The 26,319-nt window shown below is 50.5% G+C and overlaps 2 protein-coding genes and 1 non-coding gene across 6 annotated transcripts in view; 2 read left to right on the top strand and 1 right to left on the bottom strand.

Moving 5' to 3' along the window:
• Nucleotides 1-5,741: 5,741 nt before the first annotated feature.
• Nucleotides 5,742-17,939, top strand: PSMC1 (proteasome 26S subunit, ATPase 1). Its single transcript, XM_036315370.1, has 11 exons — nucleotides 5,742-5,815; nucleotides 8,769-8,822; nucleotides 9,417-9,513; nucleotides 11,591-11,715; nucleotides 12,494-12,679; nucleotides 12,841-12,969; nucleotides 13,772-13,868; nucleotides 14,935-15,124; nucleotides 15,775-15,926; nucleotides 16,528-16,682; nucleotides 17,635-17,939. The coding sequence occupies exons 1-11, from the start codon at nucleotides 5,813-5,815 to the stop codon at nucleotides 17,767-17,769; spliced, it is 1,323 nt and encodes a 440-aa protein (XP_036171263.1). The 5' UTR covers nucleotides 5,742-5,812; the 3' UTR covers nucleotides 17,770-17,939.
• On the top strand, nucleotides 10,238-10,371 carry LOC118662009. The gene has a single exon (XR_004969569.1). It is a non-coding gene; the product is annotated as a small nucleolar RNA SNORA55 (small nucleolar RNA).
• NRDE2 (NRDE-2, necessary for RNA interference, domain containing) overlaps nucleotides 16,532-26,319 on the bottom strand; it is a 38,431-nt gene continuing 28,643 nt past the window's right edge. The window contains exons 10-14 of one of the 4 annotated variants that reach the window (XM_036315342.1): nucleotides 25,614-26,000; nucleotides 22,657-23,585; nucleotides 21,865-22,003; nucleotides 19,910-19,981; nucleotides 16,532-19,459 (exon numbers count right to left, since the gene is read on the bottom strand). In XM_036315342.1, coding sequence (XP_036171235.1) covers nucleotides 19,334-19,459; nucleotides 19,910-19,981; nucleotides 21,865-22,003; nucleotides 22,657-23,585; nucleotides 25,614-26,000 — 1,653 coding nt within the window. In that variant the 3' untranslated portion in view covers nucleotides 16,532-19,333. Of the gene's footprint in view, nucleotides 19,460-19,909; nucleotides 19,982-20,980; nucleotides 22,004-22,656; nucleotides 23,586-25,613; nucleotides 26,001-26,319 lie in introns of those variants that run through there. The other 3 variants (XR_004968464.1, XM_036315332.1, XM_036315357.1) reach the window with 3 other exon arrangements.

Here is a 26,319-nt window from a genome sequence, read left to right on the forward strand (position 1 = left end):
GCCCACGGCTGGCCTAGGAGGAGCTCACCCCAGCTCCTGAACACAAGTGCGGGGTCAGCTGGACCTTCAAGGGGACCCTTGTCAGTCCCCAGCTACTGGCCCTAGGGAGCCCGGAACCCCCCCACATAGTGCTGATGGGAGCCTGGCCTGGGCCCCCCGGAAGGTGGTGGGTAAGTGGAGGGGGGGGGTGGCCTCTCCATCTGCCCAAACTCTGACCATTCTTTGTCACCCTTTTCTGAATGTTAGGAGGCCCGTGTTCAGGTCTGTTTCTGCCCCCCCCCCCCCCCCCCCCCCCCGCTGTGGCGCTCGGGCCACTTGCAGGACCGTCAGTGCTTTAATGTCCTCAGTTGTAAATGGGGTGAGTGCCCGGGACAGAGGAGGCACTCCATACTGAAGTCTAACCAGTGAGAGGCCTCCAAGCACTCCATTTGCTAAGGAGCCAGTACTTCGTGACACCTACTGTGTTCCAGGTGCTATTCTCGACCGCTTTCATTTAGTACTCACAGCAGCCCTAAGGGAAACACTTTTATTCCCATTTTACAGATGAAAGTCTGAGACAGAGACTTAAGGAAGCTTCCCAGGTCACATGGCTGTTAGGTGCTATTCATGTGGCCATATTCTCTTTTTTTAAAAAAATATATTTTATTGATTTTTTACAGAGAGGAAGGGAGAGGGATAGAGAGTTAGAAACATCGATCAGCTGCCTCCTGCACACCCCCCACTGGGGATGTGGCCAGCAACCAAGGTATATGCCCCTGACCAGAATCGAACCCGGGACCCTTGAGTCCGCAGGCCTACGATCTATCCACTGAGCCAAACTGGTTAGGGCTCATGTGGCCATATTCTCAACCCCCAAGTCCCCGTGGAGGCTCCAGGGAGCGCCCTCACTGCTATTTGAGCCCCACTGTGTGTCATAGATCCGGGTGGAAGTCCTTGGCTTGGGGGCGTCTCTGTTCGCTTTGGCTACAGTAATAATACATAGCAAGCAACATCAGAACTTCAATGGCAAACAGCAGTGAGCTTTGATTTCGCTCCCATGTCTGGTGTCTGCAGCCGGGGATTGGCTGATGTGGGCTGGGCTCACTGGAGGTGGCTCTGCCCCCACAGTCTCTCCCCCTCCCCCTGGGATCAGCAAGCTGCCCCTAACAAGCTTCTCCCAGTGATGGCAGAGGCGCCAGGAGGGCAGGTAGAAATCGGTAAGATTAAGCATACCATCACTTCATCCCATTCTATTGGCCAGTGTAAGCCACATGGTCAACCCAAAGGCAAGTGCAGGGAATTAAGCTCCACCTACAGACGTGAGGGAGCTGCCAAGTCACGTGGGAAGAGATGAACTGGGGGGCCGTTCTTCCCTCCCTCTTGCCTGGTGCCTGGCAGCCTCTGGTGACATCCAGGAAGCAGCAGGACAATGTCAAGTTCCCTGCAGAAGACAGCAGAGCCCTGGACCTTCCACCTCCCTCTCATCAGGATGAAGGGGTGTCGCTCTGACGAAACCCCACTCAGTGGGTTGTGGGAAAACATTAGCTGTGGTTTTTCTTCACATCATTGTCTCTGATAATGTTAATGAAAATATAACGCACAGGAGTCTGGGTCTTGAGGGATCACAAGGTACTTATTATCTTCCTGATCGGCACGTCAACCCCACGGAGTGTGCGGAGGAGGGAGGGCGCCTAGGAGAATGTATAATTAATAACAACAGTAACAATAATAATACTTTCTTCAGCTCTCGCTGTGTTCCAGGCACTGATTTACACAACGGACTCAGTTAATAGAAGAGGAATGGCGCGTCACCGGGGGCTCTGGGATGGGAATCTGCTTTGGAATCTCAGGACTTCCGCCTCCCAGCTGGGCAGCCTTGTACAGCTTACTTAACCTCTCGGTGTGCGTTTCCTGAAGCTGCTGGAACAATGGCCACACACTTTGAAACAACAGAAATGTACTCTCTCCCAGTGCTGGAGGCTAGAAGGCCTCTTTTTATTCAGACACCAGTCATACTGGAGTAAGGGCCCTTCCTACTCACGAAGCAACTCCAGTATTAACCCACACGACTTAGCTAATTACATCTATAATGACCCAACTTTCAAATAACCAAACACAGGCCCAGTCTGAGGTTCCGGGGAGGACAGGAGTTGGGAGGGGGGTTCCATCCGAGCCAGCACACTCTGCAAGGCTCGCTTTTCCCTTCGCATCTATGAACTGGTGCTCCTCGTAGCTGCGGTGGCTGGGCTTGCTGTGAGGATGGGATAAGACACATGGCTGGAACGCTGTCAGCACGGAGCCTGGCAGTGAGAGCGCTCACCAGATACAGCGGGTCCCAGGATAGTGTCACTTCCTTCAGCATCCTTTCAGGATAATGTTGATGAGGAAAAAGAATGGATTCCTGCTGGTGGCCACTGTCTGTGTGCTTTGCACGTTCTCCCCACGTCTGCCTGCGTTTTCCCCTGCTTCTCTGGTTTCCTCCTGTGTGCCCGCTTGCCCGAGTGTGTGTGTGTGTGTGTGTGTGTGTGTGTGTGTGTGTGTGTTCGCATGCACCCTGCCGTGGGAGGGCGTCCTCTCCAGGCTAGGTTTTGCCTTGCGCCCTGAGCCACCAGGATGGGCTCCGGCCACTACCCCCTCCCCCAGCCCACCCCCTGGCCTGAACTAAAGTAAGCAGGTTGGTAAATCATTATCTTGCTTGTTTTTATTCACCTTTCTAAAACGTGTGGATAGCTCACATTTATTCCAATGTCTGATGTTAGAAGTGCTTGGGGTCTTTATTTAGAAGTTGGGTGATGCTTTGTGACCAGAAATATGTCGTAGGAACTTAACTCTGACTTACATCGATTAGCCTGTGGTAAAATTGGTTTGGTTGTGTGTCGTTTGCTCAAAGCCACCGTTTCCAAGAACCCGGGGACAGCACGGAGTGAGCGCTTACTGTGGAAACTCACCGTCACCATCACTGTCCCCACGTTAGAGTTGAGGAAACGAGGTCCAGAGAGACCAAAGTGCTTGCCATCCCACAAACGGCAGAGCCAGGTTCGCTAATTCCTGAGCCAGCGTGCCTTGCATACAGTAGGTGCTCAATAAATGCTCCAGGACAACAACCTGAAATCCAGTGGTCACACACCCAGCCATGGAGTCCGGGGCCCCTGGGCTGGAAGGAGAAGGAACCAGGAGGGTTCCTCTGGCTGGGTGGGATTGGCCCACCTCCACCCTCTCAGCTGTCTGAAACCAGCTCCTAATCCCACTGCTGGTGCTGGCTGGGGAGGGCTGACACATCTGGGTAATGAGGATTACTATTAATATTGCAATTTGGATCCCATAAATTAGTCCACCGCTGCTGGCGGCTGCGTAGTGCCTGCTGCATGGCCCCAGGGCGTTTGCTGGTCTAGAAGGCTTTGCCGAGACAGAGAAAGCCAAGTTTTGACGCTTGGTGAACACTCTTCTTAACCAATTGCACCTCATCTTCCCTCCACAAGGGGTTCCCAGGCGCCGCTGATTTCTCCCAGGATCGGGCTGGGTGGGCGTGCCCGGGAGGTGGCTGTGCTGACAAAGCAACAGGTAGTTCCACAAAGGGTTCAAGTTAGAGGTTTACCCACCTACCTTAGCAGGGGGAAGGGAGGGGCAGGAAGGATGTCTAAGGGAAGAACAAATAGGTGTTTACAGAAAAGACACAGGGTTTTTAGAACAAATGGAAGAGGAGGAAGCTTGTGATGTTGTGGAGACAGGTGTGAGCAGTCTTCTCTGGAGCCATAACCCCCAGAAGGGAATTCCAGTCTGTTCACTGTGGGTCTCTCTCCTGGAGGTGGGCACGCCCACCGAGGGAATTCACGGCGCCCCATTTCCCGAAGTTGCTGCTTTTAGTCAGTCAGATAAGAGAGGCTCCAAGAAGGCATCTTTCTGCATCTGTTGAATCTCAAATGTTTTCAGCTTAAAATAACCTTCATACCAACTCTAGGGTTCTGAGTGGGTCCCCAGCTGAGTGGTTCTGAACTGAGACCTGAAAGTTAAGAGGAGGGAAGCCAGGCAGAGATGTCCCCAAGCAGAGGGCATGGGGTCCCCGGGGACTGGCTGAGTCATTGACCGACTGGATGGGAAGTTGCAGAATGTGAACTTTAGGGTGCGTGCCAGTCCTAAAACCCTCTGGATTTTCTTTTTTGTTAATCCTCACCGGAGGACATTTTTTTCATTTGCTTTTCAGAGTGCGTGGAAGGAGGGGGAGTCGGGGAGAGGGAGGGAGAGAGAAGAGGAACATTGATGTGAGACACATTAACTAGTTGCCTCTCGCTCACACCCTGACCCAGGGGAGGGAGCGAACCAAAACCCAGGTACATGCCCTTGACCAGGAATCGAACCTATGACCCTTCTGTGTGCGGGCTGATGCTCTAACCACTGAGGACGCCGGCCGGAACTCTGGATTTTCTTGACAAATAGGGCAATGAGGATAAAGGTTGGGAACCAGATATCTGAGTTAGACATAACTGCCCATCAGCGGCATGGTCTCAAGCAGATCACTTCATGTCCCCGGGCCCTAATTCCTCGTCTGCAAAGTGAGGGTAATACAGTCAACTCAAAGCACTGGTGTTGGTCATCTGAGCCCACGCCCGCGAAGGCAGTTAGGAGGCACTTGGCCGTGTAAGTGCAATCAAAGTTTTTAGCTTTCGCTATCTTTGAGAATCACGTGCCCAAGGGGACGGGTGGGGTGCAAAAACGAGGAGTGGGGAGTGGTGACTAGGGGCCCAGGGGCAATGGAGTGGTCTGGTTCCAGCACCAAGAGGGGCTTGGGCAGCGCCAGCATCTCTCCTGCATGGGTGGGCCCGCCAGGTTCAGCCTGGGCAGGCGGACAAAAGGTGGCCACAGAGATGCCAGCACGTAGATTCCAGAAGCAATGCTTGAGGCTTTGAACCGGGTAGAGGCTAAACACCAGGTTTCCTGGGCAAAAGGGCTCAAGGGCCACGGTGAGAACGAGGGTGGGTAACCCCGGAGGAGGGTGAGCAAGGAGTGTCACAGCCATTTGGGAGAGAGGAGCAAGGAGGGACCAGCTCCACGGGAACTTCTGATAGGGCCACTGCGCAGTATTTGGCTGTGGCTCCCTCTGCTGGTCAGTGTGTGGACTGCATGCGCCCATCAGCCGCCAGGAGAACTGGCCACCATTCATTCATTCATTCATTCATTCATTCATTCATTCATTCATTCCTCCTTTATCACCAAGCATAGGAGACACACGGGCAGACAAAGGGGTGCTTACCATCTTTCCGATGTCCTGGTGGGTATGACAAGTGACGAACTTAACCAACGAGGTGCAAGATGAGGGCTTTATTGGCGTCATCGCAAGACACAAGTCATCAGAAAGGAAAAAAAGATTTAGGTAATCAATGAGACAAAGAAATATTCTCAGGTGAGCGGGTTAATTCCAGAGGCCAAGTAATAACTTAAATGTTGATGCACAAGCATACGTCAACCCCGCAGTTTCGAATGCCAGTCCAGTTCTTGGAGCAATAAGGAAAAGTTCTTCCCGGTTACGGTTTTTGCACGTTTAAAATAACTTGTATTCTCACAATTATCTTAGATCTCTAACAGTCGAGGTTATTCTCTTCAGTTATTGAGACAGCCTAAAAACTGCGATTTAGACTTTTTCAAGTAAAATATAAGGTTCACATGTTGTAAGATACCGTTGCCCCAACTCTCCCGAGCGAAGCCTCGGCGCGCGATTTTATCCCGCGAGGTTTGGCTCCTACGGGCCCCCGTAGCGTCCCCGGGCTGCTTCCGTTTCTGACGCCTGCCGTGCGAGAGCACTTCCGGCGACGGCGGCGGCTTCTGCAGCCGAGGCAAGATGGTGAGTGACTAAGGCTTTCGGCTGGTGGTCGCGGTGTGACGGGGTCCGAGCGGCCCACCCGCTGCCGTGCCCGCCGGCCCGATCTCCTGGGGGGGGACAGAGGTTCCGGGCGACGGTGCTCGGGTGCGCCGCGCGCCGTGCCGACCTGCGGGCCTGGCTCGGGGAGCTGGGGCCGGCTCGGCGCGAAGGGTCCCCCGGGAGAACCGGTAGGACTGCGGGGCGGTCCGGTCGCCCGGCTGTGGGGCTCGGCTGACCGTCCGGGGAGCCTCCTTACGCACCTGGGATGAGTGAGTGTGAGCCGCTCCGGTGGCGGGATGTTCGCCCGGCGGGAGGGAGGCCTCAGTCCCGCCGACGGGGCAGAGCGGGGTCGTGGAAGGCCGCTCGGAGCGGGGCACTGGCCGGCGACCTGGAAGGCGGACGGTGTCGGGACGGGTGGAAGGCGGAGGGAAAGGCCCCGGGGCGCGATCTCAGTAAAACACACCGTTCGCTTAGCACTTGTTTACTGAGCACCTGCGCTTTGGGGGGCGCGGGGCGGGCCCTCTTCAGGCCCCTGGGGTGTAGGGGTTGAGCGTGACTGACCGTCTCCGCCTTCGCGGCGCTTACGTTCTAGGGGAGGCAGCGAACACAGAGAAAGAAAGAGGTCCGGTGATGCCGGAGAGCGGGGTGCAGAGGGTTCCCGGGCGGCCTGGTCAGTTCGTAGGGCCGCCTGGGGGCGGGGGGAGGCCCCCCGGGAGGTGAGGTTTGAGCGTGGAGCTCAGTCCCGCGGGCGGGGAGCTGTGCCCACGGGGAAACGCGGTCCCGGAGCAAAGGGCCTGCGGCGGACCGTGCAGCCCGCGTCGCCCACAGCAGGCAGGCGGCCCCGAGCCTTGGGGGGCATCTGGGACTTGGGGTGCTGTTGAAGCCTGTGCCAGGCGCTTGCCAGCATTTCCTCATATTCCTCACGAGCGAGGCAGTTCTCGTCCTCCCGTTCCCGAGGAGGAGACACCGGAAGTGGCTGTGCTGGAGGCAGACCCTGCCAGGCTTTTCTTGGGCCCCTTCTGCGATGGGCTCGTTGTGCATGTGGGGGAGACACACAGACTGGCCTCCAGCGGACCTGAGTGTGTTCCTGCTTGGTAACAACGTGCGTTACTTCTCTGGGCCTCGGTGGTTTGGTTTTGTGTGTGAATTCGAGGTAATGATGGTGTCTGTAAGAATGAGGTGAGGCCCTGAGGCCGTTAGCGCCGGCGGGGCGTGCGGTGTGTCTGTTACCGGAGACGGAGACACAGAGAGGTGCGGGGTGTGTTCTGGAGGGTCCTCCGGGGGCGGGACCGGCGGGATCGCGAGGATGTCGGTGAAGCTGGGAAGTTTGAACAGCAGAGGAACCTGCAGCCGGTTTGTGGAGGGCCCGGCCGGCATGCTGAGCCGAAGGGTTGGGTGTCACACCGCAGGCGCTGGGGAGCAGCTCAGGCCTTTGAGGAGAATTAAAGGGTTGGCTGATGGTTTTCGAAGGTGGAAGCTGGATGGGGAGGGGGGAATCTCAGGGGAGAGGCTGAGTCCAAATGAGACACAACGGCCTGGACAGAAGCAGAGATTAGGGGTGGGCAGGAGAGAGTGAGCTGCAGCAGGTGGAGTTCTGTGTCCAGATCCGTGACCAGACCAGCAATGAAATGCTGACCCTGGCCTTTCTGACTCACTGATACTGTACATACTGGTGGGTAGTTACTGCGTCACGTGATACTGAGTGGGCCATTATAGATCCTTATGCTACTTCATTTTCAGCAACAGCGAGGAGCTAGAATCCTCCGGGCTTTCCCGTTAAGGACCCCAAGGCTCGGGTAGGTGCCCTGACTTACCTGAGGTCACTGGCCTGTTAGTGATGGAGTCGGAATTCAAGCCTGGATGCATCTAATGCCATGTTCTTAGGCTTGTTTAGTTCCTCCTCTAGAAAGTGGGAATAGTGAGCCCCGCCTTGGAGGATTGTGTGGAATTAACGAGATAGTGAAGGAAAATGTCTGTACAGACGGGCACATAGTAAGCACCCCACACACGGGCTGCCCAGCCACCCGCAGATTTCCTTATTATAAGTGACTGTAAAGACCTGTCGCTTGGGCAGCCTGTTGCACTCTAGCTGTTTCCCAGCATTTCTCAGAGCGCGTGGTTACCGTCTTCGGAATAAAGCACGGAGTTTTAAAAAGGCTGCACATGGGATATATATTTGGCCCTAACGCCTTTGGGTAACTGTGATATGGTAGGTTGTTTGATGGTAAAGCTGGCTGCGTATTTAGAGGTTCCGAAGGAGAAGTGATTTGAGGGGACCAAGAGAGGGCCCCCCAGTCAGGTTCACTATTACTTGTTTAAAATGCAGTCTTCTGAGACATTGCTCTGTGTTATGCATTGTCCTGTAGCTGAAGCTTATTATTAGAACCCTTAAGTTCTTGGTGCCTTAAGGTGCTTCAGCCTTTCAGGTTTGGGGGAAAAGACGGCACGAGTGCCCAGGCTGTAGGGATGGTAGGCGTGTGAGCTGCTGTTGAAAGGAAGTCTCCTGGGTGAGGAGTAAATTATTAATAAATCATTGTTGAAAGGGAAAATGATTTAGTTTTCATGGCCTAATTTCACAAAATATACTCTTGGTGGTAGTTTTATATTAAATACTGTACCAAACTCTATACTTTCCCCTCAAGAAGGGTGTGTGTCTGGAATGTTGGCCTCATTGTGGCACATTAGTGATGTCTGTCTGTTGATGGGGTTGTCCTTGAGTTACGCAGTGACAAGGTGTACCGTCGTGCTGCCGACTGCTTTGCAGAAAAGTAAGTTGTGCCATGCCCGATGTGCTCATTGACTGCAACTGCACCTCGAGTTCAGAGACGTTAAAATGGGGGAAGTGCTGCCAGTGTCTTAGAGCTTCAGGAAAAGAAGGGTGTTCTTTTGAAGTGATTGTATTCTGAATGTGTACCTCTTCCCTCCTCACCCCCAGGGTCAGAGTCAGAGTGGTGGTCATGGCCCTGGAGGTGGCAAGAAGGATGACAAGGTTAGTATGAAGCCAGATATGTTCGCGTTGTGAACAGCTTGTGGGAAAAGTCATGGATCTCAGTGCATAACTTGGGGATTCATGGATCTTAAAATGCAAGATAAATAATCTTGTAGCTATTTAACCCAGCCTGGCCCACAGATACAGTGCCCTTTACATGTTTTCGAAAAGGTTATTGACCTGTCACATATGTGCTTATGAATTAATGACTTTTAAATGTGTAAAAGTAATTTTCACATTGGAGGAGTGTTAAAATAAATTGCTTCTAATTTTAGTGTTTAATTTCCTGAGATGTGAAGAATTGTCTCAAGTTATATCAACTCAAACTTTTGGAATATAACTGAATTCTAACCTCTGTATTCCTTATTGAATAATCTATCATTGTATGTTATAAAAAGAAAGCAATTACATTCACATATTAAATTGCAGAAAGATAAAACCTAGTGTGTTTTTTTAAAGAACAGTTTGTAATAGTATCCTAAAAGATCAGGAAAATCATGTCACCTGGAAATAGACAATGATCCTACAGAAATCAGTTTGTGTTTTCATATGATTTGTGTGATTCTCTTCCCCCTGCTGTTCTGAAAACTCTAGGACAAGAAGAAGAAATATGAACCTCCCGTGCCAACCAGAGTGGGGAAAAAGAAGAAGAAAACCAAGGGGCCAGATGCTGCCAGCAAACTGCCACTGGGTAATGACATGGCTCTTCCTTGCTGTCTTTCCGCTTCCTAGGGAAATGGACTGTGTGTGTAGCTTAGACGGAGATGGGCGCGGTTGGAGCTCCAGCCCCGGGACTGTGTTCTGTCTGACTCCTGTGTGTGGAATGCCTCTAGGTTGGAATGCAAGCTGTACTTTGGGTTTAACAGTTACATGACTATCTCACTTTAGGAATCCTGAACCAGTTCCTCTAATCTACTAAAAGTAGTTTTAGAGTAGAAAAGTCAGGCTGAGCTTGAGTAACTTAGAAACACATTTACTGTATGAAGCAAAGGAATGCCACTGTGTTAGAATTCACATCCTATGGGGCCTGAACCTAAAAGTTTTCAATGGCTTCCTGTACAACACAGAATAAAACTCAGACCAGGTGGCCTGGCCCATGTGTCCATCCTTAGCCCCATCACTCCCTTTGCTGGTGATTCTCGTAGCCCTGTGCTCTTTGACTCTTCTGCACGCCAGGGCCTTGCCCTCTGCTTCAAAATGTGCGTCCCCAGTCCTTCCTATGGCTGCCTGCTTCTCACCCCAGTAGGCCTGAGCTCAAAAACCTCCCCTGCCCCTATCTAAATCAGTCCCTTCCTGCTTAGATGAAATAATTTTTAAAATATTGCCTGGTTAAAAAATGAGTCAGACAGTAAAAAATGTGCCATCAGTCTACTGTGATGAATCAATATGGCATTGGTAAAGAATAGACCATCAGAGCACCTGAATCTTTCCCATTCTTTGCTGCTTCGTGCTAGAGTGGGGACAGATGGTGCCACAGTAAAGCAGAGGGAATCCAGACGGGTTGTTTTTCATTTGTCTTGCGGCCTGTCTCTACAGCTCTGCCACACTTTCTCCCTGAGCGAAGGTATTGTGAGGATTTTAGAGCTGGGGTGAGACTTTCCATCCTGGTCTGAGAAAGAAGGAAAGATGAGTGGAAGTTTGTTTTTCCATGTTTTGCAATTTGCCTCATTTGCTTGATTTTTCTTTGATAATCAAATCAACTGAGTTAGCAGGGTAACCCTATTTTAAAGTCAAGGAATTTGCTCTAGTCAGTTTGTCGCAGTGGATAGAGCATCGGCCTGGGGACTGAAAGGTCCCGGGTTCGATTCCAGCCAAGGGCACATGCCCGGGCTGCGGGCTTGGTCCCCAGTAGGGGCTGTGCAGAAGGCAGCCAATCAATGACTCTCTCATCATTCATGTTTCTATCTCTTCCTCCCTCTCCCTTCCTCTCTTAAATCAATAAAGAAATATATTTTAAAAAAAACAAAAAAGAATAGATCATCAGGTCACCAGAAGAGCATAGGAAGTCAAGTTACATGGATAATTAATATATGGCGAAGGTGACATTTTAGTTCTGTGGAAAGATGCTGGGTTATTTATTTGCTATTGAAAGAAAATAGACCCCTTGCTTTTTGCCAGATGGATTATAGATATACACATGAAAATAAGTAAATAAATGATAACTCCAGGAATAATTCATTAACCTTAGGGGAGGAGAGACCTTTTGAAGAAGTCGGGAAACCCAACACCACAAAAGAAAAGGTTTATCTATATAAATATTAAGAAGCGAAGCCAAGAGAAACAGTGCAAAAGAGTGTGGGGGAAAAAAATGTTTAGTGCATGTTAATATCACTAGTATTTCACAATCCTACAAAGGGAGGTGAATTACATTAGTGTGCAACAGGGTGGACGGACTGCACATTATGTGTACCCATTAGCACTGTGGGGAATAATAAGCCAAAGCAAACTTACCTTCTGCATCTATACAGTCCTCATCCCATGTTTACAGGCTTGCCTATCACTGCAAAATCCCTGTCCCTTTGCATTTAGGCACCGCTTAATTAGGGTCACCAAACTTTTAACTTTCAGAGTCTGTCCAACTAAAGTGAACTTATTTTAAGTCTTTTTTTAATCTCTTTCCAGAATAAACTGAGGGGGGAAGGCTGGGTGGAGGTGGGCAAAGGGGGGGAATGAGGACATCTGTAATAGTGTCAACAATTTAAAAAAAGAGTAAACAATTGCTAACTTCAAGCTTCAAGTATAATAAAACTTTATTTTTTTAATTACAGTGACACCTCACACTCAGTGCCGGTTAAAATTATTGAAGTTAGAAAGAATTAAAGACTATCTTCTCATGGAGGAAGAATTCATTAGAAATCAGGAACAAATGAAGCCTTTAGAAGAAAAGCAAGAGGTAAATTGAGAAATTTCTGTAGCTTTCATTTTTACAAATTAAATTCTATTTAAACCCTAAAACTGTCCGTGGATAAATGAAATTCAAGTAGTTGAATCTTTCAGGCTTTTATGATGATTCATTATTAGCTGCCTTTTAAAAGCACCAACTGTGCCCTGGCCTGTGTGGTTCAGTGGTTAGACTGTTGGCTCGCAGTTAAGGGCCTGTACCTTAACTGTTGCAGGCTCAAGCTCCATTCCTGGCCCTGGTCAGGGCACATGCAGGAGGCAACCAGTCGATGTGTCTCTCTCATGTTCATGCTTCTCCACACCCCCAAATCAATGGGAAAAATATCCTCCAGTGAGGAGTAACAAAAAGTAATCTATGTATATAAAAGCCTAAGCAACCGTCCGACTGTTCTCATGGTAGGTATGATGCCCAATGACCACCAGGGGGCAGACGCTCCGACCCGTAGAGGAGGGAGCCCAATTCCTCGTGGAATTGGTTGTGGGTTAGGTTGCTGCTGGGGCACTGTCAGCCTCGAATCTACTTCACCTGCACCCCAGACCCAGAGAGGAGGGAGGAGGGTCTTGGCCTGGCCTACAGGGATCGGGCCAAAACCAGTTCTTCAACATCCCGAGGGGTCCTGGATTGCGAGAGGGCGCAGGCCAGACCGATGGGCACGCACCGGGCCCCTAGTAATAAATAAATGTGCCAACTGCTTTGTAAATCTAGTGAACTCTGAATTCATCTGCTTTTTTAAGCCTAATCTTTTCCTTCTTGACATACTCTTCCGTAGGAGGAAAGATCAAAGGTGGATGACCTGAGGGGCACCCCGATGTCAGTGGGGACCTTGGAAGAGATCATTGATGACAATCACGCCATCGTGTCTACATCTGTGGGCTCAGAACACTACGTCAGCATTCTTTCCTTTGTGGACAAGGACCTGCTGGAACCAGGCTGCTCCGTCCTGCTCAACCACAAGGTGAGTTGAGTCTCAGAGAAAGCTTTCTCCTTTCTTGTAGACCTGCCCACCCATCCCATGTAAGTACATCTTCCACAGTCAAATTCTGTGACCAGCTTTGCTTGGTTGTAATGAATGTGTGAGCCTCACATCCTGTGTTGAAGCGTAATGTTCCCTGTTAGGTTCATGCTGTGATAGGGGTGCTGATGGATGACACAGACCCCTTGGTCACGGTGATGAAGGTGGAAAAGGCCCCGCAGGAGACCTATGCCGACATTGGGGGGTTGGACAACCAAATCCAGGAAATTAAGGTATGTCTAGGAACCAGCGCTGGGTCTTTAGACTTCTGGTCTCTCGTTTCGGATACTTGGAGTTGCTTTGCATGTTTTGTTTTCTTTATTGATCAGACCAATAACTGACTCAGAGCTTACCAGCTGTGGTGTTTTATATTTGTGAATACCGAGTTAGGTAATAGAAGTAACTAATTCTGTGATAGTTCTTGCTGCAGCTTAATACTTTTTGCATGTAATGTTTAGTGATTCTCTGTGTGAGTATATAATGGTCCCATTGTGTTGACTTCAGCCAGTGATGTGTGGGGTAGGGTGCGTGGCACACACTTACACAGTGGTGGGGTCTGGAACATACTCCCTGCCCTGGGGTTCGGGGAGGGATCATCCGGGATGGCTGTGGGCCAGTCCTTTGCAGGTTCTTTGATCTGTAGAGGAGTCCCTCAGAGCTGTCACAGATCTCACTGGTGACCTTTCCACAGCTGGGAATGGCTAGGGTGGCAACAGCAATCAGAAAGCCTTGCCAGTTCCTGTCTGTGAATTTTTAAGTTTCATTTGCTAAGGAAGTTTTAGATGTTATTCAAGGCTGACTTCTACAAAGAAGGGAAGGGGAAATGGGGTGCCATTAGGAAGAGAGGGGGTGGGTGTCTTCTTCAGTGTGTCCTTGCTACTAGTGACGTCAAGCACGTTGTCTCCAACAAGAGTAATTGAAATTTTAGCTTATTTTTTGTTGCAAGTGAGACATGCTCGTGATGCCAGTTCATGACTATGGTGGTGATTTCAATAAGAAAGCTTTTCACTTTTACGTAGTGTTTGTTTCCTATAGGAATCTGTGGAGCTTCCTCTCACTCATCCTGAGTATTACGAAGAGATGGGTATAAAGCCCCCTAAGGGGGTCATTCTCTATGGGCCACCTGGCACAGGTATGTGTGCTGTGGGTTTGACACCTCGAGGCACTCAGCTCAACTTGAGCAGCAGCGTTAGTGAGTTACACAGTCCTTAGTTTAAAAGTGTTCTAAGCAATATTTTGGAATTTGGGGATAAGCAGCTTCTCTGGAAAAATACCTATTACATAAAAAAGTGTATTTGTATAATAGAGGCACTAAGAAACTGAACTTAGGACTTGAAGTTGTAGACTGCACAGAGTCAGTGTATTAAAAAAAAACAATATTAGGAACAGTTCCCCAAAACTCCTATACTCAAACACAGTAGAAGTATATGCTGTAAAATATAATGCCTTCAAATATTTATAAAAGCAATGTGAGTCTATTGAAACTAGTTTGTAAGAAGAGCTCAATAAAAGAGGGTGCTTCACCTTGGCTGTACATTGGCATCACCTTGGGAGCTTTAAAAACACTAGTTGTCTGGGCCCCTCCCTGGAGATTACGATGTGTCGTCTGGAGTGTGATCACGCACCAGAGCCACAGCGGAGGGTCATGATTTAAAACCTACCCTGTGCTGTTCAGATTAGGTTCATTCTCCTGGTCCACTGGCACTAAATATTCATAGTGGATGAATAAATGCATGAAGGTAAAAAAAAAAAAAAATCCTATATAATAAATGCCTGATATGCTAATTGTCCAACTGTTCGTTTGACCAGTCGCTATGATGCACACTGACCACCGGGGGGGCAGATGCTCCGACCTGTAGGTGAGCTTGCTGCTAGGGTCCCGCCGATCAGGGACTGGCCGAGACTGGCGGTACACACCCTGGAGCCAACCTCCCATGGTCCCTTCCCCGGCCCCCATCGTGCACCGGGCCTCTAGTCTATATGTAATTGACCTGTGTAAATTGTGCAGTCCAGGACTTAGCATTTCATTGCTATGTAAAATTACAAAGGACGAAGGTTATTTGATTGACTTAAAATCATGTACCCAAGAGGGTGGCATGCCTTTTCATCATAGGAATCTGTCCATTTTTAATATCCACTTAAGTAGGTAATGACAGAGTCTGAGGATTTTTTCCCTTTGTCTTTTTAATCTAAAATAGGTAAAACCTTACTGGCTAAAGCAGTAGCAAACCAAACCTCAGCCACGTTCTTGAGAGTGGTTGGCTCTGAACTTATTCAGAAGTACCTAGGTGATGGGCCCAAGCTCGTTCGGGAATTGTTTCGAGTTGCTGAAGAACATGCACCATCGATTGTGTTTATTGATGAAATTGATGCCATTGGGACAAAAAGGTAGACTTTCTTTTACCTGTTTTGTATCCTTTAGAGCAGTTCTCAACCTTCTGGCCCTTTAAATAGTTCCTCATGTTGTGACCCAACCATAAAATTATTTTCATTGCTACTTCATAACTATAACGTTGCTACTGTTGTGAATCGTAATGTAAATATCATATGCAGGATGGTCTTAGGCGACCCCTGTGAAAGGGTCATTCGACTGCCAAAGGGGTCGCGACCGACAGGTTGAGAACTGCTGCTTTGGAGGGAAAAACCTTGTAGCTCTTCTCTGAGTGGTCATTGAGCACTCCCTGTGGCCTCAGTGTTTGCCACAGTTCCTACTCTGGCTTTCCCTGATGCTGTAGGCTCTGCTCTCCCACCTGCTGGGTGGTTTAAACCTGAAGATTGGTCGGTCAGTAACCACACCCTGAGCATCTGCTCTGAGCCAGGCTCCGACTTTGGGGACACAGCCATGAAAACAAGCCTCTGGCCTCAGGGAGCACTCAGGGGTTGGGGGGACACCAAACTGGGAGAGAAAACTTAGGCAATGAAAACTGCTACAAAGAAAATAATGAGCTGTGTAACCTGGCTGTTGGGTTGAGTTTTTTGCTGTAATTTCCCGTTAGCAGATCAGTTGGGTCTTCATTCCTTCTCCTTTTTTCCCAAAGATATGACTCAAACTCCGGTGGTGAGAGAGAAATTCAGCGAACAATGTTGGAACTGTTGAACCAGTTGGATGGATTTGATTCAAGGGGAGACGTGAAAGTCATCATGGCCACAAACCGAATAGAAACTCTGGATCCAGCACTAATCAGACCAGGTCACATTTGCTTTTGCCTCATCATGGAGAATAGCTGTCTGTGTGTATTTGTGCTTCTTACGTGTAGTTTGGGGAGCTTATGAGATTATAAAATGATACATGTAAAGGCAACATTGCACTGAAATTTAGAGTAACCTTGAGGTTGTAGATAAGCATGATATAGTCTGTGCAGTGTGGCTTTTTGAATTCCAATGTTATGTGATCTTTTCTTTCCCGGGTACTCCCTTTTAAGCCTCAAGGACTTTTTTCCTGAAGAAATGAAGAAGTAATTCATATAACAGTTTAGGCTCAGTTTTTGCATTCATTTAGCAGTGAAAGCAGGGGTAGCTAATTTCGTTACCCTCTTCATAATTTTTTTATCCAGACTGATCTGTCCTTTTGCACTAAATGTGCCATTCAGGAACCATTCCTTTCATTTGTTTCTGGAGGTAGCAGAGAAAATAAGTGAATTCAAACATAGAAACTTACAAACTAGAAAGGTGAGTGTTCACCTTTTAAGATTTGGACCCCTTCCAAAGGACACTGAAACTGCACATGAGGAGACAGGCGCGGGCACAGCCGGGGCTGCACAGAGCTGCCACTGAAGCCTCTGTACTTGCAGGCCGCATCGACAGGAAGATCGAGTTCCCCCTGCCCGATGAAAAGACCAAGAAGCGAATCTTTCAGATCCACACAAGCAGAATGACGCTGGCTGATGACGTGACACTGGACGACTTGATCATGGCTAAGGACGACCTCTCTGGTGCTGACATCAAGGTGAGAACTGCGCTGGCTGGACTCTTGTTTGATCACATCCCTTTATGAGTTAGGATGGTTCTTCCCAGGTGACCAGGATTTAGAACAAGGCCTGGCAGCACTGAATATGCTGCATCCTGCTCTTTATGGGAAGATCCGGTTTCTGTTAGATTAGGTAGGGTGGGACGCAGACGTGGCCTTTCATGCCGCTGCCTGTGCTGTATATCCCTGGATCTGTAGGACTACATTAGTGTCTTGGTTGGGAAGTAAAATCTCTGTCCTTAAAACAGAAATTTGATTTTGCACCAACTTTTTTACTTTGAAATATTTTAAACCTTCATAACAGTTGCAACTAGTAAACACCCATATACACCATTACTTCGATTTACCAAATGTTGCCATTTCACCGTTTGCTTTATCTTTCTATGCACACGTTTTTTCTGCTGAACCTTAACCAAATAGGAACTTCAATGCTAGGATTGTTTATATCATTTCATTGTTTATATCTTGTTTTGTAACAGGTGATTATTTAAAAAGTAAATATATTAAAGTGAATATTATGTATTCATTCTACTAAATGTTCTCTTATGCCTATTGGTAAATGAAACGGTCATACACTGTTACCTCTAAATTTCCGTGTATAAATCATCTATTACTTAGAAATATTTCTCCCTTTAAGGTGGGGCTGTGAGAACTCACTGACCTGCCAGGCCACACAGCTGGTTAGCACCTGAGCCTTACTTCCTGGCCAGTCCTCTTCCTTAGTTACTCCAGTCTAAGCCGCCTCATGTCCTTTGAGAAAAACAATTACAATGCTTAATGCATTTAAAAAATCTAATCTTTTCCCAAATAAATCTAGAGTAATTTGTGTTTAAAACAAGTGTCTTCCACCTTATTTCCAAATAGCTCTCTGAATTGTTGGAATAAAAATAAAAAGTATTTCACTTTCTAAACATACCGTTCTTTCTTACAGGCAATCTGTACAGAAGCTGGTCTCATGGCCTTGAGAGAACGTAGAATGAAAGTCACAAATGAAGACTTCAAAAAATCGAAAGAAAATGTTCTGTATAAAAAACAAGAAGGCACCCCTGAGGGGCTTTATCTTTAGGGAACCTCAGTTGCCTTCAAGGAAGTGGTCAAAAGGGCCGACCCTGGGGAGGGAGGAGGAGGGGGAGTTGCCGTTGCTCTTCATTATGTGCCCTGTGTACCTCTCTGAGCACCGCGTGCAGGAGCCCGACGTGCAGCGCTCCATTCCCAATAAAGCGAGTTCTTTCTCCAGCAGGTCCTCCTGTGTCTGGAGCATCCACACCCGCTGCTCACCAGGTGGATTGGGTGTCAGGGAAGCTTCTGTTCTGGGCGATCAGAGTGCAGCCTTCAATACCTGCTGCCCTCACATCGTGCCCCAGAGCGGGTGGTGACTGCGCACCCAGTGGGGAAGCAGCCAGTGGGGAAGACGTGACCCCATAGCCACGTGCCAGCCATCGCTGACGCTCCAGCAACAAAGGCTGCATTCCTGTGGCTGTGGGTTCCCGGCACTTGGGCAGCGTTGGTGCTAAGAGAAATCTGGAAAGGTCAGGGGTGAAGAAGCTCCTACCAGCCCTGCCTGCCTTGTCCCTGGGTTCAGAAACCATCCTTCTCAAGAGCATCTAAAAGTGTCAGCTTCTCCCCTTTTCTCCATGTAAATCCGGCACTTCTCTTCCTCACAACTGTTTAGTCTTAAAGCCAGGAAGTGGGGCAGCAAGTATCTGGCTGGCCAACATCCTCATGGGCTGAGACACTGCCCTCCCCTCTTCCCAACCTAATGTCCATGTCTGTAGCCAGAGTTCTAGTCCACACACTGGCTTTCCTGGATGAGTTGCCAAAGAAATTTTTCTTCGATTCTAGAGACTGACTTTAAAAAGCCAGAGCAGCCGGACAGCCCTCACAAAACCCCTCCACCTCAGCAGCCCTGTGCACAGCTCAGGACGCAGACCTCCGCACGTCTCACGGGCAGGGGTGGGTCTGGTGGAAGGAGCTGGGGACAGTGCTGCCCCCCTCACTCAGCAGGGCGCCTTGTCTCCTCGGGCAGTGCTTTCCCCACTGCACACGAGTCCCCGGGGGTCCTGTCTGAGCAGATGCTAACACAGAGCTGGTGCGGGCCTGGGCCTACATCTCTAACAGGCTGGTCCACGGCGGAGGCTGAGGAAATAACACTTTTCTAAACACACCTGATACAGGCCAAGTTGATCTGAAGATAGGGCAGAATCTGCTCTACTAACCAGTCCCGGGGGAGGAGGTCCTGGTGTTGAGTAACCAGACCTTTCTAATCGCGACTGCGAAACCAAGACTTGGCAAGGACCACCACGGGTGCCAACTGAGCGGGTCACTCACCCCTGCACTGGCGAGGCAGAGGAGGAAACACACGCCAACCACAGTAGGTTTGGTTACCACTGCCCTGTTCCTGTCTATGTACATGTAAACACAAGATGCGCATCTATAATATGTAAAACGAGGGCTTGTGTCACTGGCACATCCAAAAAAAGTGCAAGAGATGAGACAACCCAGACACAAATTATCTAGAAAACTTTAAAAACGGGTCTGCTGGCACGCATGCTCGCACACCTGATCCCACCTCGTGCTCCCCCAGCTCCCAGGGCAGGGACATGCCCTGAGGCGTGGCCCATCCCCGGTCGCTAGTCCTCCAGCAACAGCTCCAGCTCCTCCAGGGGCAGGCGCACTCGGAGCTCCTTCTCGGTCATCAGGTCCAGGATCTCCTGCATCTCATCGGGGAAGTACTCCACGGCGTCCATGTACAGCGCCTAGGAAGGAGAGCCGCCGCTGGTCACCAGCCACTCCGTCCCAGCAGGCCTGCCCTCCGCCCTCCACAGCCCGCAAGCCCCTCGCTGTCCTGACTCCGGCAGCACCTCAGAGGGCACTGACCTCGGGGCAGTGAAAGGGAGTCAACTCCAGGTGGGACCAGTTGGCACACAGGTTTCTCAGTGTCTGACCGGACTCTGCAGGGCAGACGGGCCATAGTCCCCAATGCCTGCAGCCTCAGGGCAAACGCCGGGAAACCCACAGCAACACCCTGAACCCCGCTCCATGCAGAGACTGGAAGCGTGCCCACCGGCTCAGGCTGCCCAGGGAAGTTCCCCCAGAAGGGCCTGGATGGGCCCTGACTCCCTGACGGACAGGCAGGCGGACACGGGGGACTGACGGGGCAGGAAGGTCCTCAGATGTCAGGAGATACCATGGCCTTTAGAACTTACCTTTGCCCAAGGACAACTCTGAAGTGCTTTGTAGAACACACCCTTGCTTCTGTCCTTATTTCCTAACGAAACCTGAGAGTGGGGGGATGGGAGGGGGAGAAGGGGACACAAAAATGGTGAATTGAAGCAGGTAGACTGAGGCCACAGAGACCACCCCTGCACTGACCCACGCCGGGTCCTCAGCTGCAGCCAGCTGTGGGGTCTACGTACCAGGGGACGCTAGCTATCGGGGCCTCTGCTGTGGGGTCCATTCCTCCACCAACAGGCCCAGAGTGCAGACCGTTCACACTTCTGCCTTGGGCCTGCAGCCTTTCATTCCTAACAGTGCCTGGGACCCCGAGGCCCTGTGTGTGGTGAGGCTGATGGCTTTACATAGAGAAGACATCTGCTTTAACACGTGCCGTTTTCTGAAAACTCTCTCTGAGAAAAGAGCCAGGACTGCTGAATGGCTAACACTGAACGGAAACTTCAGGCAGGCATTTCATTCCGAGAAGGTGTAGACATTCGGCAGGTTTCTCTCCAGGTATAACATCCTTAGTCTCAACTCAGACACGCCTTCTCTCTCCACGCCCGGTGGGAGCCGGAGCTGCAGGCGGCACCCCCCGGGGGCCTCCCACGTCCCAGGAAGGGACCTGTTGCGTGGCAGCTCCTCCGTGCACTCAGCCCACCGGGCAGCTCCCCTGGCTGCCAGGTGTCCACAGCTGTTCGTGGGCACAAGCCAAGCTCGCGGAGCTTAAGTGTTTCTGGACTTTGCACCCACCCACCTACCTCCTCCAGACTCATTCCCAGAACCTTCTAGGGGACGCCAGGCCTCTGCCAGGTGGCTGGTACTTGGCGTCCAGTGAGGGTTGCTGACCAACCTCCCGGAAACCCTGGCAATGGCATCTAGAGACTCCGATCTGTGCCTCGGGAGCTCTGCCCACCAAGGCCCGCTCACTTCCTCTTCCATGTTTTCAGGTTAACGTCCACCATCACCAAGACTGTACCTTTGGGCTGTACCCAGCATCTGTGATAAAAGGTTCAAGCCTCCCCATGTCCCCCCCCCCCCCCCCCCCCGCCCCACAGAGCCTCTGGCTAAACACTCCTGCTTCCCCCCTGGCGTGAGCCTCGCCGTTCTGGGGCTAGACCTCTGCATCGCACGCCAGGGCCAGTGTACTCCAATGTCCTCTCCAAAAATACTGACTAAACTTGAGATGTTTTCCCCTCGTTTTTGGAAGAAGGTTTACTAAGGCAAGTTCTCACCCAGCGTGTCTGCAAGACTCAGAGGTCCTGCACCGCAAGCCAGGTGCCTCTATGAGCTGGCTGGACTCAGAGGGACCCGCTCTCTGCGCTTGTCAACCGGCCACAGACACTCCCGCTGGACCGTACAGAGGGTCTCAGCCAGGGGAAGGCCTATGAGACCGCTGGTTTCCTCCGTTCGGAATTCCCTATTCTACAACGGCCTTGGATGTGACTGCTCCCTCTCACTACAGCGTCCACCTTTAAATTTCCTCATCTTAAACCCCAACCCTTGTACAGTTCCTACGTCACGGCTGAAATCTAACCAGTGGGTGACGCCCATGCACCCTGTGACCCTGCGGGGCTGTGACGGTGAAAGTGTGTCTCCTCGGGCACCTGGGAACGTCTCGGGGCACTAACTGGGACCAGGCACGGGACTGAAGTCACAGCTGCCGAAGGGGCAGAGCTGCAGGTATGGTCTCCATGTAAAAGTCTCCGAGGCTGCCAACAACCGTCCCTAAATACTGCCGAAGCCTCACACCAAAACGCCCAGCAACTACTCCTCCTTGTCCTCCCACCAAATACCGAGTAAAACTGCTACATGCAACTCCCGGGAGCCCTGACATTATCCCCGTCCAAGGGCGAGGGACAAGGAAGCGCCTCCAGCTTTCCCGCGCGGGGCCCCTGGACACCTGCACTTTCTGCGTAAAAAACAAAAACTCCAAGTACTTTCTTACCAAAAACCTCAAGTACATCCTCCACAGTAAGGGGCACTGGCTGCCGTGCTCACTCCGGATCGCATTTTCAAACAGGGCTCTGATCCGGTGCGTCAAGCCGGTCTCAGGGATTGTGGCGTAGACCTCTCTGCCATCTACCCTGCAAGACAAAGGCTCATGAAACCCCGGCGCAAGTTCTCTCACTGACATCACAAGAGGCACAGAGGCAGAGATGCATGTGTTCGTGACAACGAACGTCAGCAGCAACTGGCTCACAGCCTGTCAGGGGCAGGGCTATCCCTCAGAGCTGGGAGTGCTGGGGGTGCGGAGTACAGATGGGATGCGCTCCGCCAAAGCCAGAGGAAGGCAGTGCCCAGGGTTCCGTGGTTTCTCCACCACGAGTCTGACTAGAAGTCACACACCAAGTCCTTGCTTCTCGGGAACCTGTCGGAGAGGCGAAGTGGCCTGTCCAAGGTCACAGCTGGTGAATGGAAGAGCTGGGGTTTGCACCCGGAGTCCAACTCCAGGCCTGGCTCTTACCCACATGCTTTCCCCTCAGCGTCTCAGACACTGAGGCCTGACCATCCCCACCCACCACCGTCGGCAAGGCTTAGGCTCCCAGAAGGCATGGCCAGGAAGCCGGCCACAGAAGCCTCACCTGCGGGTGCTGCTCTTTGCAGTCTCTTCTATAAACCCTACCCACCCCGGTGTGCCAAGCACTGGCCGTGTGCATTTCTGTGCCGAGGCTCAGAGGGCAGGGGACACGCACACGTTCCATAAAGGTGGACACACAAACAAGAGGAACGTGATTACCTCTGGACGGTCTCCACCAGTTGTTTCCTCATTTTCTCAGCTTCAATGGCAAACAGCCAAGGCTCCAAGGGTGCCGCAGACCTGGTGATGGCACCGAAGAACCTCCTGGTCTTGCTGGCGCTGTGGGACTTGCTCTGAAGCTGAACGTAGGACCTCCAAAGAACCTGGTTGCCCGGATACAAGCTCAAAGCCTCTGAGAGCGCCTGCCGCAGAGGAGCCAGAGGGTACACGCTGACTTTCATGTGGAACCTGAGCAGGCTCGTGTGCATCAGTGTGACGGCCTCGAGGACGCTGCTCACACTTGGGGGGCAGGCACTGGCCTCCAGGCCTGGGTCCTCTGGGGAAAGAGCGCCCTTCAGTTTTGCAAATACCTGCTCATATATCTGCACAGCGGCATCGATCCCTATGGTCAAATACTGGAAGAGCATAAAGCATTTAACCACACTAACGAGGCGGTCAAGGGAGGCGGTGGCAGCTGGGTCGGAGACGCGGCCCTCACACAGACAGTCCTGCAGTGCGTGCTCGTAAGCCTTCCGAGCTTTCAAAATGTGAATGGCCAGGACCTGCCCAGTGTAGGGCCCATAGGGACTGCTCTCAGCCAGCCTGGTTAATATGTGAACAGCTCGGGCCGCCGTGGCCACTCTGGTGTCTGGCGCCAGCTCCAGCTCCAGCTCAGCATAGAGCAGACTGAGCTCACAGACCTCAGGGTCCTTCAGCTCCCCGCTCCCTGCCGTGCTGAGCGCTGTATCGAAAACTTTTCTGGCGTCCTCTGTGTTGCCAAGCAACCATTCCAGATGTGCATACTGCTTCCAGAGGCAAAAATTGTTGCAGTTTTCTGGCTCCTTAAGGAGATTCTTGGCTAGTTTTTTGCAGTTCTTTCCTCGTGATTTTAACCTCTTCTTGTTTTTAGTGTGCAGACACCAAATGACCTAGAGGTAAAAAGGAAAGAATAACTCCACGTGCTCTATGATGTTAAACAACCCGGGGTACTGCCAGCCTGAGAAAGCCACACGAGGCGTCTACACTTTCTTCCTTCACCACGTGTCTGGTGAACACTTAGGCTCTCTAATCTGGGAAACAAATCAGGATTTTTTTTCCCTCTATTGATTTTTAGAGGGAGTGGAAGGGAAAGAGGGTGGGGGGGGGGGGAGAGAGAAAGAGAGACATAGATGTGAGACACACACATCAATTGGTTGCCTACCGCACACGCCCCGACTGGGGCCGGGATCGAACCTGCAAACCAGGTACATGCTATTGACTGGAAATCAAACCCATGACCTTTTGGAGCATGGTCTGATGCTCTAACCACTGAGCACACTAGCCAAGGCACAAATCAGGATTTTTTACCAAGGCCACAGGAACCCCAATATGAAACATCCCGGTTTCCATCTGAAACCGCTATAAACAAGGCTCACATACCCTAAATGTTCTTCTCCAAAGAGGCAGCCTCCCAATTTTATACTTTAACCGGTGCACAGATTCGTGCACATTGAAAGGAAATTAATTAGAAGAAATACTTTAATATTGCTATTCGCCCTTTCTCTACAATAGAAGTGTCAACCAAATTCAAGACTGACAATGACAGACAGAAACACACACGTGCGATTGGCGCCAGCGAGAACTTTATATGTATTGCACATGCATGAGTCAACTTAGCCTTTTATATATATAGATAAACTTGCTTAATTAGACCTGCTTTCTGATGTAGCTTAACTTTTTCCAGCCCAGTGAAGCACCCCAACTTTTCTTTCAGGTAACTGTCAGCAACACAGCAGTAAATATCAACACAAAACATTATTGTTGTAGATCACGCAGGAAGAACAAAGGGTAAAATATTTAACTGCAGCAGTGTTTGACTACATTCTGCGCAGTGAGAAAAACAAGTCATTTTCAAGGTCCACCATTTCTTTCTTTTTTTCAGTTGGGTCAAGTTTCTAAGCTTTCTAAATCTCCGTTTTCTGGCTAATGAAAAGAAAATAAGATTCCACCGAGTCTCCTATCTACCTACTCCAGGACTTCTGTGAGGATCAAATGAGATGAGACACGGGACAACGCCTCACAGACATTTGGTTACAGTGTGAAATGTTTGCACCTGGCTATAAAGCAAGTCATATTCCTGGGCTAAAGAAACTCCAAGGAGGCTAGTCACGAGGGAGAAGAAGCTGGGCGTTGCTATGTGACGTCATTACCTGGCGCCCACAGAGACCATTTCTGGGCTGGGCTGGGCTGTGGGCCGCATTTTGCGCCATGGGGTCTTGGCAGCGTTGGCTGCGATTTGGTGGGGTGTTGCTCCGGGGTGGTGGCGGGGCCTGTGTCCCATTTGGGGGAGGCTGAGTGTTGCTTTGTGGGCTCCAGGTCCATGATGCCATTTATTTTTAAATGGCCAGTGTGTGTCATGGCAGCTCCTGTGTTGTCTGTCCTGTGGTGGTCAGTGCGTATCATAGCAACCGGCTGGGAGGACACTTAGCCTTTTATATATAGAGATAATACAACCTAGTGTGTACAATCTGTAGTTAAAATGTCACAACTTTGGGGGTTAAGATTCTATACTAACTTTGGCCAGCAGAGGGCAGAAGAGTCTATTCTAGACAAATTTCTAGCAGATACATAGATAAGAGAGCAGGGTAAGTAGCTTATTTTATCTATTTTAATAAGCCTCTAAATCCTCTAACCCTGCTTAAGCTTAAGCTTGGTTCTTAACACTAAGAGCTCACATAATCACAGGCATCTGGTGACACAAGAATCAACACAAATAGCCCAGTCATTCCTACGTTCCTCTTACTGCAGCTTTAGAAGAAATACTTTAATATTAAGGCCTCTAAAAGGGCAGCCACACACCAGGTGCCGTTAGGGTCCCCGAAGGAGGTGCTGTGGCCCCGGACCCTGAAGAACACCAAGAGCCTTTATAAATAGACACAAAAGGAAGTCCCCACGCAGGGTGGAGGGGCCGGAGTTACCTTTGCGATCTCGTACCGTAGCCAGGAGGAGCAGAGCTGGGACCTCTCCCTGCCGGAAAACAAAGGCATCACCAGGTGGAAGATGTTGCGGATGAACTCCTCGCCCTCTCGGCCGTGACCCCGGGTCCAGCGCCGGCAGCCCAACTGGTCCATGCGACCAACACAGCTGACGCCAGAAAAGGAAAGGTTGAGGAAAGTCAATGGCTGTTCGTCATAAAGTCCGTTATCGAAGATGCTGTTCTCATCCATGGCCAGGTAGAGGCAGGAGGCTGGAGGGCTGAAGCCAGCAGGCACACCCAAGAACTGCAGAAAGGCCACAATCAGCTGGAACTGAAGAGCCTGGCTGGAAAGTCGGATTAGAGATTGTCCGATATCATCAAACAGCACCTGCAACGAAGACAAAGGGACCTGCTCAGGAGCTCGGTTTGTTTATCTATTGTAAGAAACAGAAAACCATCCCAATTCTCCCACTGTCCTCTCCACATGATTGCATAATGATTCAACAACAGACAATTTTAAACAGGCAGGAGCTAGATTTTCTGCAAGATGCCAAAAAGCTAGAGGCTCTCCAGGCGACCCAGAGCGCTGCAGGAGAGGTTTGCAGTGCTGGTGGGACTCCCACACTCCTGAGATTCTCAGAAGGAGGGAGGCCCATGAGCAGGCTGGAGCCAAAAATTTTCAAAATATCCTGTTGGATTCATAGAAA

This window comes from Myotis myotis, unplaced genomic scaffold, assembly GCF_014108235.1.
Source record: "Myotis myotis isolate mMyoMyo1 unplaced genomic scaffold, mMyoMyo1.p scaffold_m19_p_1, whole genome shotgun sequence".
Classification (NCBI taxonomy): Eukaryota; Metazoa; Chordata; class Mammalia; order Chiroptera; family Vespertilionidae; genus Myotis; species Myotis myotis.

Coding starts and splice junctions, on each gene's coding strand:
- PSMC1 (XM_036315370.1), top strand. Junction 8,823..9,416: donor GTGGCAAGAAGGATGACAAG/GTTAGTATGAAG, acceptor TGAAAACTCTAG/GACAAGAAGAAGAAATATGA. Junction 13,869..14,934: donor CTATGGGCCACCTGGCACAG/GTATGTGTGCTG, acceptor AATCTAAAATAG/GTAAAACCTTACTGGCTAAA.